This window comes from Manis javanica, chromosome 5 (assembly GCF_040802235.1).
Source record: "Manis javanica isolate MJ-LG chromosome 5, MJ_LKY, whole genome shotgun sequence".
Taxonomy (NCBI): Eukaryota; Metazoa; Chordata; class Mammalia; order Pholidota; family Manidae; genus Manis; species Manis javanica.
The window spans coordinates 92,342,935-92,357,040 of NC_133160.1; the positions used below are offsets into that span (position 1 = coordinate 92,342,935).

The 14,106-nt window shown below is 35.6% G+C and overlaps 1 protein-coding gene across 1 annotated transcript in view; it reads left to right on the forward strand.

Annotated features, from left to right (window-relative positions):
* The first annotated feature begins 331 nt into the window (after positions 1–331).
* STPG2 (sperm tail PG-rich repeat containing 2) overlaps positions 332–14,106 on the forward strand; it is a 376,556-nt gene continuing 362,781 nt past the window's right edge. Inside the window, 3 exon segments of the mRNA XM_073237276.1 lie at positions 332–489; positions 578–712; positions 5,853–5,965. Of these exon segments, the coding sequence (XP_073093377.1) occupies positions 607–712; positions 5,853–5,965 (219 nt within the window). The 5' untranslated portion in view covers positions 332–489; positions 578–606.

The window sequence follows — 14,106 nt, forward strand, 5'->3', positions numbered from 1 at the left end:
TACGCCGTAAAGTCAGAGGTGCTTTTCCTGTGGGCGCGACTGAGGTGTAGTAGGGGTGGGGAGTCGGGCTCGCGAAACCCAGGCTCTGCTTCGCGCTAATGCTTTTCTTTTACAGTTTTTGCTGATCTTTTCCCAGGCGCCCTAACTGATTTATAGGGTAAATGGATCACGGCTAAGTTAGCCCTATCCCCTTATTATGCGTTTTCTGGATTTATCTGACAAGCCGAGGACCCACGTGGTCTGCGTTGAAGGAGGAGCTCCAGGCACGCCCCGCCCTCTCTTCTTGACGTAAAGCGTCAGGCAGCGCCCTGGGGTAAGGCTTGCGGCTCGGTGCGCATGCTCCCAGGGCCGGACTGAGGAAGGGAACTTCAGCTTCTCTCCCAGTGGCACTCGGGGCGGAGAGCAATGGGCGGAGGCAGGACCGGAAGCACTGGGCCGGCGCGGACTCCTTAACCTTCCGCTTTGGGGCAACTCCTCGGCTCTCAACTGGTGGGTACATAGGTGACTGTATGGCACGTCTTACCTCTGGTTGAGCCCCGACGCCTCCTCTAGCCGCCCTGTTTTTATCCCATTTCAGCCACGGCCCTCCACACTTCCCCGGCCGTAATGTATGATCGGGCACCCCGCTTGCTCAAATTGGCTGAAGGTGGCAGCACTGAGGATCACGTGGGTCCTGGATCCTACCGGGTACCTTTTCTGAAGCAGGTAACAGGTAAGACGTAGGGAAAGGCAAGCATTCTGTGACAGGCATCTCACGTTCAGCCTGCTCCCCTTTGTGCCTGTCAAAATACTTGTAAGAAAACACAACATGACGTAGGGAGAGAAAATACTCTCCTTAGTTTACATACGATAACTGGTAAAATCATTTATGCATTTCACAAGCTCAGTAGGCATATGTCTAGGACTTTTGATTCTACAATGGTTTTCCACACCGTACTTTCAACAGTACAGGTTAAATCTGAGATTTTGATTTCCTGGCTCTGTTGAGTATGTGTCTCCAAATCCTATGTACTTCCTACCGCCTACTGTATCTTTTCGTAATCCTGTCTGCCCCACACACCTTTCCTACCACTAGCCATAGAGACATTTATTTTCTAAGCTGTAACTTCCGTGTTTCTATTTTGCGATATCATTTAAAGATACCCCCGTGTATTCTTTCAGATAGATGCTTCCTATCTGACCATACCCATCTTCTGTTTGAACATGCTTAATGAGAGCCTCTTTCTATAAAAAACAGCTATACTCCTGAGAGATGGAGTAGGAATGGATATGTTACATAATTATTTGCTCTCCTCATTTGTTTGCAGTTAGTGACTTAGGGAAAACTTTCAGCAAATATTTCCAATTTGCTTTCTGCTTTTTCTATTCTGATGATGTTTTGCAGCTTCATGCCATCCAAATAATAGTATTTCCCCTGTTAACCTGTATTTTCCCTATTCCCACACTATGTCTGTATTTTTAAACAAATGTCAGTATCCATTACTTTGTTGACATGGCTAGTTAGGGTATTAGGTTGATTAAGGTTTCTTTGGTCAAGTACAGATTTGTCACTTGTCATTGTTTTAATCTTGAATTTTACTGCTTTTAAGCATCTAATATTAGTATTAGTATTCTTGGAACTTATTATGTCTCTGTTTATTTAATGCCATTGCGTTATTATAAGCATTAACTCCCTAACATTTATTAACCATCAGTAACCATCCAAAATGCTCACACCTATGATATTTTTCAGTCATTATTTTATGTTGACACACCTGACCACTCTCTTTAGAAATATTTTTTCCTGTGGTATCTGTCACATAAACATTTTTTTCATGACTCTTTTTCCAGCTATTGTCTTGGACCAGTGCCTGATGCATGGTTAGGACCTAATAAATACTTGTTAAATGCTGAATCAGGGAATCATTTTTCCCTCACCAACTAATCTTTCCTAGTCTTCTTTAAAGACTTTTATTTTTCTAAACACCTTTTAAATGTTTGTATAATGTACTTTCCATCCTTGTTGCTTTTCTCATGTATGCTTTCTTATTAAAATCCATAGCTTCAACTACTATCCATATTCTGATTCTTAGGACTCCCAGAAGAGTCTTTTAGGTGCTTTATATATCCAATATGAGCTCTGAAGGCCATCACATTGCCAATTATTTTTTGGATACCTCCACCTGGGTAGTTTCTGGTATCTGAAATTCAAGTGTCTGAACTGATAATTTTCCCCATCACTATTGGCCCCTTTGAAAAAAATTCCCTTTCACTCAGTCATAAACTTTAAGCTTTGAAATTATTCTAGACTTCTTTTCTGACTGACCACTCTCATTGATCATTAAGAGCTATTGATTCTGTCTTCTCATTATCTCTTAAATTAGTGCCCTTTCTTCATTTAATTACTTCATAAATTACTGCCCTTGACTTTGTTCAGGCCTCATTATTGATGTATTCTGAAGTAACCAATAAAATATTACTGGTTTTCTTCTGTTTCACACTCCAATCTAACTTCTGTCTTATGGATAATGTGACCTTTCTAAGGTGTAATTACGTTTTTTGTTAAAAAAAATTCCTTTTAACACTTAAGTTAAACTCTGAACAAAAACCTGGTGCATAAGATTCCTCATGATCTGATCCCTGACCTGGTCTCCCAATTCACCTCATCTTTCCCTGTACCTCCACCTCCACCAACACTTAAGCTGGTATCAGCAATTCTGGCTTTGCATTTTCTGTAAGTTCGTGCTTACTCACCTCCATGCCTTTGCACCTGCTGATACCTTTGTCCAGTGGGCACTCTCTTCCTTCCTCACCTGGCTAATTCCTGCTTATTCTTTGGGATACAGGTGAAGTGAAGTTGTTCTCCGGCTTTACTCTTTCTCAAGCCTTTCTTCGTTGACTCCTTAATGACTCTTTCATAGCACTTTGGTACTGTAATTTTCTGTTAACTTATCTGGGTACCATACTAAAATGGTGAGCTTATTGAGGGCAATGACCTTGATCTTTATTTCATTATTCTCAGTTTTAGCTCAATACCATAACACGTAAGTCCTTAAAAAAATAACAAACAATAATTCTTGAAGTAAAATTTAAAAAATCTAATGAGTTGCACATAGCAGAATTAAAAACTCATTTATAACATGATTTGTGTGAACTTTGCTTAGCAGTAAGTAGGATTGTGCAGGACCCTTCTCTTACTGCTTTGTAGAATTGTGCTTTGTTGACCTATGAAGGAAACCAAGAAATTCCATGCTTGGAAACTGAGCAGCTTCATTCTGTAGACCGCTCTTTTAGCAATACTCAGTAATGACATGCTGAAAGTCTATAAAAGGTCCAGGTGTCTTTTTAGTACCTGCAGGTACAGGTGTCTTTTTAGTACCTGCTGACACCTTGGCAAGATAATTTAAAAGTAGCTATTCACTCTTTCCTGGGTACATTCTACTTTACCCTTCTTTAAGATCAGTAACACACACACTGGACTATGCAGAGATATACAGTTATTTTGGTTAAGGATCAGGTAGATTTTATAGACTAATGTACGAAGAGCAGATGTTGGGACTTTATATAATTTACTTGTTACCTTGAATTACACAAGAGGAGAGGAACTTAGAGTCTTAAGTTTTTAAAAGAAAGATGTAAATACTCTTTATTCCTAACTTTTCTATTCCTAATTTCCACTCTCCCTTTACTTTTGCTTGCTTGGACAGTCCTCCACTGTACTGTATTTACATTTTCCTCAGGAAATTCCACTCCAGTTTGCAAACTTCATTGCCTCAGTATTTGGCCATTTGATCAGGGAGATACTTTTCTGCCCAGGATTTGCATCCTGACAGGACAGCACTTCTGAGTTCATGAGTGACAGATAATGGATATTCCAATTTCAGATTAGTGAGAACGATTGTTGATTTTCTCATAATTATAACTGAGAACAAGCATCAAAAGAAGCAAAATCTTACCTCATCAGAGCAAATTTTCCGCAGAGACATCCAGCCCAGTAAAATATGATAAAAACATAGTCCTTTGGATAATGTGACTGCTCTTAACATTATTGTTGTAAGGAGTATTCCATTGCTTTTGAAGTTGATTTACATGATAATTGCACCCCACTTTAGCTATGTATTAGCTATCTATATTGATTCTAAATGATCTAAGCTGGGCAATACCACCTCCCAAATGTGTTACTTTCCAGATTTCTTCTTTCAGGGTGGAGCTGTTAGCTTTATTTGCCACAGAAGCATGAGCCATCCATGGTCTTGGATTTATGCTTATCTGCTTAATGTGAATAATAATGATTTTGTCTTATTAGCCAGGGAGAATTTAGGAAGACCACATCAGGGAATGCAATCTATCTTTATTTAGGTTTAAATAAACAGTAAGTATATGATTGATCTATATGTTGATGTCCCTGAAGATGACTACATATTTTTACTAGTGCCTCAAATTTCAAAGATTTAGTTATTGTCTTTGTGTGAAGAATGCCTTTTTCTTTGTTTTGTGGCACTAAAGGTGACTGCAGAACTTGTCCTTTAATCACATGCTGCTCACCTTTCTCAGAATGGACCCACTTTTATTGCTTTATGCCAGTTTATCTTCTACTGTTGGTGTCTCAAACTCAGTATATCCCAAACTGAACTTATTTCTTTCTCCTCATATCTTTTCATCTGCTGTATTCTTAATTTCTTCTTTCTACCTGATAGTTTGATTTATCATTGGCACTTCACATGTCAATATATTCATATGTACCAAATCAAACTTTTTGTCTTAAACTTCACCAACTCTAGTTCCCTGGAATGCTCTTTCCTATATTTTATGCCTTAATTATTGGTAGCACTGTTTGTAGTGTAATTATGTGTTTGTCTGGCTTCCACACTGTTTGAGGCCAGGGTTTTAGCTTACTCATTATTTATTGTACCCTCACCGTCCCTCTCTAATACATAATAAAGCATTCAGTATTGTTGAATGAATTATAAAGGGTCTAGTAAACTATACCTATTCACTCTGTATTTATGGTATAATATGCAGGGCATAGTGATAGGGTGACCAACTATCCTGGTTTATCTGGGAATGTCCTGGATAAACTATGACAGTTTATCACCTTAACTAAACATTAGGTTTACAGTTATGAATAAAATGGACAAGTCCTTTCTCTTATGGAGCTTATCGTATAAACATTTAAATTTTCTTGTGATTTTACTTGAGTTCAATATTTCATATAAACTTTTAACTTATTAATAAAAGATTCTATATAATTTTGGAAAACTTCAATTTTATGATTTTATGAATACTGGTTTTCTTGAATACATGGGGCTATTGTGTGTTTCTTTCCATTTTTATATGAATTTTAGAATTTTGCAATTAATTATGTATTTGTTAGGTAGATTCAGTTAGAATCTCTGCCATGTTCTGATGACAGCTGCCTCAGAACTAGCTTATTAACCTTCTTAGTTTCCATATCTATCTCACATTATTCTACGTCTGTATGAACCTAAATTAAAAAAATATACCTTTAATTGTGAGATAAAATAACTTATGGAGGAAATTGCATAAAATGTAAATTACAGCTTAAAAAATGAATATTCAAGTCAAGAAATATAACACTGCCAAATTTTCCTTTTCAATGTAATCCTCTTCCTCCTTACCCCCACGCCACCCAAACCCCAGCCCAGGTAAGCATTATTCTGATTTTTATGGCAATCACTTCCTTGCTTTTTTTAATGGATGATTAAGTCCTCTTGTTGAAATGACCCTCTTAACATAATGAAATGTCTCTCTTATCTCTGGTATTCCTTTTTCTAAAATCTGCTTTGTCTGATTTTCTCTGCAATAATTGGAATCCTACCTTACCTGCCAGTGATATGATTTTACTTTTGTAGGTGGCTATGCACCATTCCTTTCTTTGGCTGCCAGGCAAAGTACTTTTACTAGTGCCTCTAATTTTGAGAAAGCTGTTCCAGGTCTGGGACACTATAATGTTTCAGAAGCACAGGTAAATTTTTAATACTTATTATTATTATCTGAGTTAGTAAGAATCATGCTTTCTTCCTCTAATAAACTAACATTTCATTTGTTATATTTAATTTTTTCTTTGTATCATCTGCTTTCTCCTTTCAGTCTGTATTTTGTAATTAGAATGAAAGAAAATAAATGTGTTCAATGTTGGTTGCTTGGCTAGACGGTTTATCATTATTATAATTATTTTTTTATTAAGGTATCATTGATATACAATCTTATGAAGGTTTCACCTGAGCAACGTGTGGTTACTACATTTTCCCCTATTATCGCCCCCACCACATATGTCATTATAGTCACTGCCCATCAGCATAGTAAGGTTCTTCATTATTCTATATATTCTGTAAGACAACAAACATTGTTATGTGCTTCATGGTCCTTGAGACTCTTGAATGGGAGAAAAGGACTACTGAATGAATTATGGTCCATGACACTTGTGAAAATGATCAAGATAGGTAGCAGAAGGGTGGTAATAGGTGAAGGAATTAGTTTGTATGCTATACTCTAAAGTTATACCTGTTGTTACCTCTGTCTCCTATTTATATACAGTCTTGAGATTTTGTGGCCACAGTATCTTTGATGGTCCATTCATTTTCAGAAAAAACAGTGTCTCCAATATCTTCATAATTATGAATATTATCTTTTACTCTTTTTACATAAATTTTACATTCATGCATAATGATTCCTCGCTGACCATCGCCAACTTTTATTTCCCTGTTGGAGGCCTAGATGCAGTTATGAATGCATTCATTTTCGCATTAGACTTCCTGAATAATTAATAGCAATCATTCTATCAGTTAGGGGTTTTTGCTTATAGGCAATAAAGAAGGTTTTTAAGACGGATACAGGTTTACAATAAACTATTTATAGGCAATGTGATTGGGTGGCTTATAAACTTGAAATAATTGAACAGCTAGGTCTTAAGGAAAGGACTAAGATGATTCCAAGTACTTCAGTAGTAGAAACTTCTGCATCATTCAATGGGAACTGCCATTGGATAACAATTCTATGACTTCCTTCCATTTTTTTTTTTTAATGTGTGACTCCACTCAAGATTAAAATTCCCAGTAGAGATAATCTGATTGTCCAGTTTCATTATGGATGCACACCTGTAGTTCCTGGGATAGGGGATCCTGCGTTTGGAGCTCCTTTAAAATCAGAAAGTATGGGAGAGGTTTGACTATATGGGGTGGCAAATATACTATTATAAACAAATAATAGAAGGGATGCTAAACAGAAAAAAACAATGGATTTCCCTTACATTTCACCCCTTGATTGCCTTGTTTGTTCTCTTGTCTCTCATTCATGTACGTGTGTATGCACACACACACACACACACACATTCTTCCCATTTTTATAATTAAAAAAATACAATAGTTTATGTATAATTTTCAAGTATTTCCTGGAAGGAGCCAAAGTAATGTCTAGCTACTACATTCACTGGTGATAGTACAGTGTCCTTACCAAATGAGTCCTGCGTCTCTAGATTAAGGCCATTTCTTCTCTTGTTTTCTCACATTCCTGTTTCATTTTTCTGTAACCTATAGGTTAAATGGTAACTATAAATAAGATACTATAAAGAAGTGGTTAGGAGTGGGCTCTGGAGTTAGACTACATAGATTTAAAATCTGTCTCTGCCACTTACTAGCTATGTGACTTAAACTGTCTCTTTGGGCCTTAGTTTCTTCGTCTATTAAACAGGAGTAATAACTTTGTAGGCTTTTTCTAATAATTAAATATGTTAATAAGCATTTAGAATAGTGCATGATTATAGTTAGCATTCAATCAATTTTAACTATTAGGAGTGTTGCTATTTTACAATAGAGGGGGGAAAGAGGAAAAATGTAAGAAAGTGATGTAGGAATGAAGGGGGACCTTTCTGATTTTCTTACTGATCATGAGGCTCTACATAGCTTAAGATTTTTCCATTACTCATTCTGTGTTCCCCATTTCTTCAGCAAGGACTTTATCTTCTTAGGTTGGTGGGGTGACCAGAATCTTTAGTTCTGAGACCTTGGTCCTCAAACATTTAAATAAACTTGCTCTTAGCATTTTCCCTGGGTGGTATAGTGCAAGGAAACTCTACAGGGTGTCCTGTGCTGTGCTCCATCCCACCACACTCCTCTCGGCTCTCATTATCCTTGATTTTCAGTCCTGATCAGGATTAGTCACCTTAGCCAGTGTCAATAACCTACTTGTTCTGCTTTCCACTTTGTAGTATAAAGAACCTGGAATGGCCAGCTGGTAATCTCTGTAGACTTCCAATTTAGTGGAACATCTATTTGTTCCTCCCTTGGGTCTTAAAACTTCAAGAATATTAGAGCCTAGAGGACAAAAGCAAAAATTCAATAATGTGTCATTAGTTGTAATCATTAGAGGTGTCACTCCTGCTTCCGCTTTGTGGTCCACAGACCGTATGTAGGTGTATTTTCCTTGCTGGTTCTAACAGGAGATCCCTTGCTAAGACTGATACGTAACTCCAGTATTCCAAGAGGGAAATGTACAATAGGTAGATTTCAAACTTGTTGAATATAAGTATCAGGATGCTGAAATATTGTTTTATGTTAATACTGATTTTAGTCAGTTCCACATGTAAAATAATATAAAGTGCAATTTAGATCAAATTTTGCTTTATCCCAAGTTGGATGCATTTCTTGGATTTCAAGAATAAGTAATTAGGAAATGTGCTTCTTTTGTGTAATGGATGACCTAAGGAAAAGAGTTCTAATATTCTCTATTTTTCTTCCTAACTATAAACAAATGCAAGAAGAAGATTGATTTCCTTTGTTTATAAAATGACTTATGACTTACTTGCTCAATTGCAGTTGATTTTTTTTTTTTGTAATTTTAGGCTAAATTCTTACAGAACTTTTAGAAGTTCAAGAATCAGGAGTTTATCATACTTTAAAAAATAAAGTCCATATCATTTTAAGTGGCTCAATTAAGAAACATGTTTTTTAAGTGACATAGTTAACATATTCTGTAAATAGTTAATATATTGGATAGTAATTAAAGGGATAATCTTATTGGAAATTAATGCAAGTATGTAACAATTTAGTTTTATACTTTTTCTTTGGAAGCATAGGTTGAAATGTTGCTTTCTATTAGCAACTACTTAGTAAATATTATTTGGATACGTCAAATGAAATCTTTAAAAACCGAAAGTTTTGGTTGTAGTTATGAGCCTGCCTGTACTGCAGAATACTTGAAGCTTTTATAAAAGCAGAACATTTGGAAATTGAAACCGTGTGCCTAAATTTGGTCTGTTTTACTTCTCTGTTCTTCTTATGGTTAGTTCATTTTGAATATAGTTGTCTGTACTATTCCAAAGTTGAGAGTTGGGGTGAGGTATAATTTTTGCCTTTACAGTTCTTGCCAGTTATTGGCACAATCATTTTTCCTTTATTTCCTTTAGCATATCTGAAGCATGCTATTTTTTTTAATTTCTAAAAAAAATTATCAAATGTACATCATAGTGGTTCAACAACCCCCCTCCAGGTCCTCCTATGCCCCACCCACTCCTCTCCCCCTTGATAATCTCTAGTCACTTCTCAGTGTCTGTGAATCTAATGCTGTTTGTTCCTTTTGTTCTGCTTTGTTTTTATATTCCACAAATAAGTGAAATCATATGGTATTTATCTTTCTCCACCTTGCTTTTTTCACTGAGCATAATACCCTCTAGATCCACCCATGTTGTTACAAATGGCAGGATTTCTTTTCTTTTTATGGCTGAATAATATTCCATTATGTAGATATGCCATATCAACTTTATTCATTCAATTATTGATGGATGCTTAAGTTGCTTCCATTTTTTGGCTACTGCAAACAGTGTGGTGATAAACATAGGGGTGCATATATCTTCTCAAAACAGAGATTTTATTTTCTTTGAACAGATTTCTAGCAGTACAATTACTGGGTCAAATGGTATTTCTATTTTTAGTTTTTTGAGGAACCTTCATATTGCTTTCCACAGCTGTTGCACCAATTTGCAGTCCCACCAACAGTATACAAGGGTTCCTATTTCTCCACACCATTGGCAGCATTTGTTATTTTTTGTCTTTTGGATAGTGGCAATTCTAACTGATGTGAAGTGATATCTCATTGTGGTTTTAATTTGCATTTCCCTGATGATTAGCCATGTGAAGCATCTTTTCATGTGCCTGTTGGCCATCTAAATTTCTTTGGAGTAATGTCTGTTCAGATCCTCTGCCCATTTTTTAATTGGGTTATTTGTTTTTTGGGTGTTGAGGCATATGAGTTCTTTATAGATTTTGGATGTTAATTCCTTATAAGATGAGTCATTTACTAATGTATTCTCCCATAATATAGGTTGCCTTTTTGTTGTGCTGATGGTGTCCTTTACTGTACAGAAACTTTTTAGTTTGATGTAGTCTCACTTGATCATTTTTTATTTTGTTTCCCTTGCCTGAGGAGATGTATTCAGAAAAAAGTTGCTCATGTTTATATTCAAGAGATTTTTTGCCTATGTTTTTTTCTCAGAGTTTTATGGTTTCATGATTTACTTCCAGGTCTTTGATCCATTTGAGTGTTCTTTTGTGTATGGAGTTAGACAGTAGTCCAGTTCTATTCTCCTGCATGTAGTTGTCCAGTTTTGCCAACACCATTTGTTGAAGAGGCTGTCATTTTCCCATTGTATATCCAGGGCTCCGTTGTTGTATATTAATTGGCCACATATGTGTGGGTTTTTATCTGAGCTTTATATTCTGTTTCATTGATCTATGGGTCTGTTCTTGTGCCAGTACCAAATTGTTTTGATTACTGAGGCTTTGTGTGGAGTTTGAAGTCAAGGAGTGTAATCCCACCAGCTTTGTTCTTCTTTCTCAGGATTGCTTTGGATATTCAGGGTCTTTTGTGGTCCCATTTGAATTTTAGATCTATTTATTCTAGTTTTTTGAAGAATGCTATTGGTATTTTGATAGTGATTACATTAATCTGCAAATTGCTTTGGGCAGGATGGCCATTTTGACAATATTAATTCTTCCTTTAATTATCCATGAGCCCAGAATGTATTTCCATATATTGGTGTCTTCCTTATTTTCTCTCTTGAGTGTCTTGTACTTTTCAGAGTATAGGTCTTTCACCTCCTTGGTTAGGTTTATTCCTAGATATTTTATTCTTTTCATTGCAGTTGTAAATGGAGTTGTTTTCCTGATTTCTCTTCCTGCTTGTTCATCATTAGTATATAGGAATGCAATAGATTTCTCTGTATTAATTTTGTATCCTCCAACTTTGCTGAATTCAGTTATTAATTCTAATAGTTTTTTGGTGGATTCTTTTAGGTTTTCTATATATAATATCATATCATTTGCAAATAGGGAGAGTTTAACTTCTTTTCCAATTTGGGTGCCTTTTGTTTCTCTGTGTTGTCTGATTTCTTTGTATTATCTGATTGCCATTGCTAGGACCTCCAATACTATGTTAAATGAAAGTGGTGAGAGTGGGTATCCTTCTCTTGTTCCTGATCTTAGAGAAAAAGCTTTCAGCTTTTGCTATTAAGTATGATGTTGGCTGTGTGTTTGTCATATATGGCCTTTGTTATGTTGAGGTACTTGCCCTCTGTGCCCATTTTGTTGAGAGTTTTTATCATGAATGGATGTTGAATTTTGTCAAATGCTTTTCAGCATCTATGGAGCTGATCATGTGGTCTTTGTCGTTTTTGTTGATGTGGTGGATGATATTCATGGGTTTACAAATATTGTACCATCCTTACATCCCTGTAATAAATTCCACTTGGTCAAAAAGATGAATGATCTTTTTGATGTATTTTTGAATTCAGTTTGCTAATTTTTTAAATTATTTTTGCATCTATGTTCATCAGGGATATTGGTCTGTAATTTTCTTTTTCTGTGGTGTCTTTGTTTTGTATTAGAGTGATGCTGGCCTCATAGAATGAGTTAGAGAGTATTCCCTCCTATTCTTCTTTTTGGAATGCTTCAAGAGGGATGACTTTAGCTCTTTAAATGTTTGGTAGAATTTGGCTGTGAAGCTGTCTGGATCTGGAGTTTTGCTTTGAGGGAGTGTTTTTTGATTACTGGTTTGACTTAGTCTGTTCAGATTTTCTGTTTCTTCCTGGGTCAGTCTTGGAACATTGTATTTTTCTAGGAAATCATCCATTTCTTCTAGGTTGTCCAATTTATTGACATATAATTTTTCATAGTATTCTCTAATAATTCTTTGTATTTGTGTGGTATCCATTATAATTATTCCTTCTTTGATTCTGCTTATGTTTATGTGTGTGTGTGCCCTTTTTTTCTTGTTAAGTCTGGCTAGGGTTTAATATTTTGTTTATTAAAGAACCAGCTCCTGGTTTCATTTTCTATTGTTTCTATTGTTTTTATTCTTTTGTTTCTGCCCAAAGCAATTTGTTTTTATTCTATTGTTTTTATTATTTCTATTGTTTTATTCTTCTGTATTTTTATTCTCTATTCTTCTCTGATCTTTATTATGTCCCTCCTTCTACTGACATTGGATTTCACTTGGTCTTCTTTTTTTAGTTTCTTTAATTGTGATTTTAGACTATTTGAGATTGTTCTTGTTTCTTGGGGTAAGCCTATATTGCTGTACACTTTCCTCTTAGAACTGCCTTTGCTGTTTCCCACAGATTTTGGGGTATTGTGTTTTTGTTTTCATTTGTCTCCATGTGTTGCTTAATTTCTGTTTTAATTTGGTCATTGATCCATTGATTATTAAAAGCATGTTGTTTAACCTCCACATGTTTGCAAGTCTTTTTATTTTCTCAGTGTAATTTATTTCTAGTTTCATACCATTGTGGTCTGAGAAGCTGCTTGATACAATTTCAGTCTTTTTGAATTTATTAAGGCTCTTGTTATGACCTAATATGTGATCTATTCTGGAGAACATTCCATGTACACTTGAGAAGAATGTGTTTCCTGATGCTTTTGGGTGGAGTGGTTCATAGATAACTATTTGTTCTGATGTATTGTTAGTGCCTCTGTTCCCTTATTTATTTTCTGTCTGATCGATCTGTCTGTTGATTGAGTGTTGTGTTAAAGTCTCCTAAAATGAATGCATTGCAGTCTGTTTCCTCCTTTAAGTCTGTTAGTATTTGTTTTACATATTCAGGTACTCCTTTGTTGGGTACATTGATATTAATAATGGTTATATTCTTTTGATGGACTGATCCCTTTATTATTATGTAATGTCCTTGTCTCTTGTTACTTTCTTTGTTTTGAAATCAATTCTGTATGATATAAGTACTGCTACTCATGCATTTTTCTCCCTATTGTTTGCATGGAATATCTTTTTCCTTCCTTTGACTTTTAGTCTTACTATATCTTTAGGTTTGAAGTAAGTCTCCTGTAGACTGAATATAGATGGATCTTGTTTCCTTATCCATTCTACCACTCTGTGTCTTTTGATTGGTGCATTTGGTCCATTTACATTTAAGGTGATTATTGATAGATAGTATTGCCATTTTATTAATTGTTTTCTGCTATTGTTTATATCTCCTCTCTTCCTTTTTTCCTCTCTTATATTCTTTTCTTGTTATTGATGGTTTTCTTGAGTGTTGTAATTGGATTTCTCTTTCTTTTTAAAATTTATTTTTTTGTGTATTTATTGTGGGGTTTAGTTTTGTGGTTATCAAAGGTTCAGGGATGGCTTCTTTACTATATAATAGTCCATCTTAAATTGTTGATTACTCCATTTCAAGCACAATCTAATGGTTCTTTTTTTCCTTCTTCTTCCTCCTCTACATTTTTCATATTAGATGTTATAATCTGCCTCTTTTATGTGTTTTTGGAGGGAGGTTTCCATTTTCTTACATCCTTCAAGCCAATTATATAGTTCTGGAAGCTGGAAATCCTGGATCCCAGACCAAGGTATCTGCAGCCTTGGTCTCTCCTTGGCTTGAAAACAGCTGCTTTCTTACTATGTCCTCATAAGGTGTTTTCTGTTGAAGCATGCTGATTTTTTTTCAAAAGGAAATTTGCTTAGAAAGAACATAAAGAAAACTAAGAAAATAAAAGAAGCAAAAGAATCAAGGTTACAAGATGCAGGCTTTTGATCCTTTGATCCTGTTAGGATATATACCTTGTTCTGTTCATATCCTATTTCCTACAGGTTGAGTTCCTTCTC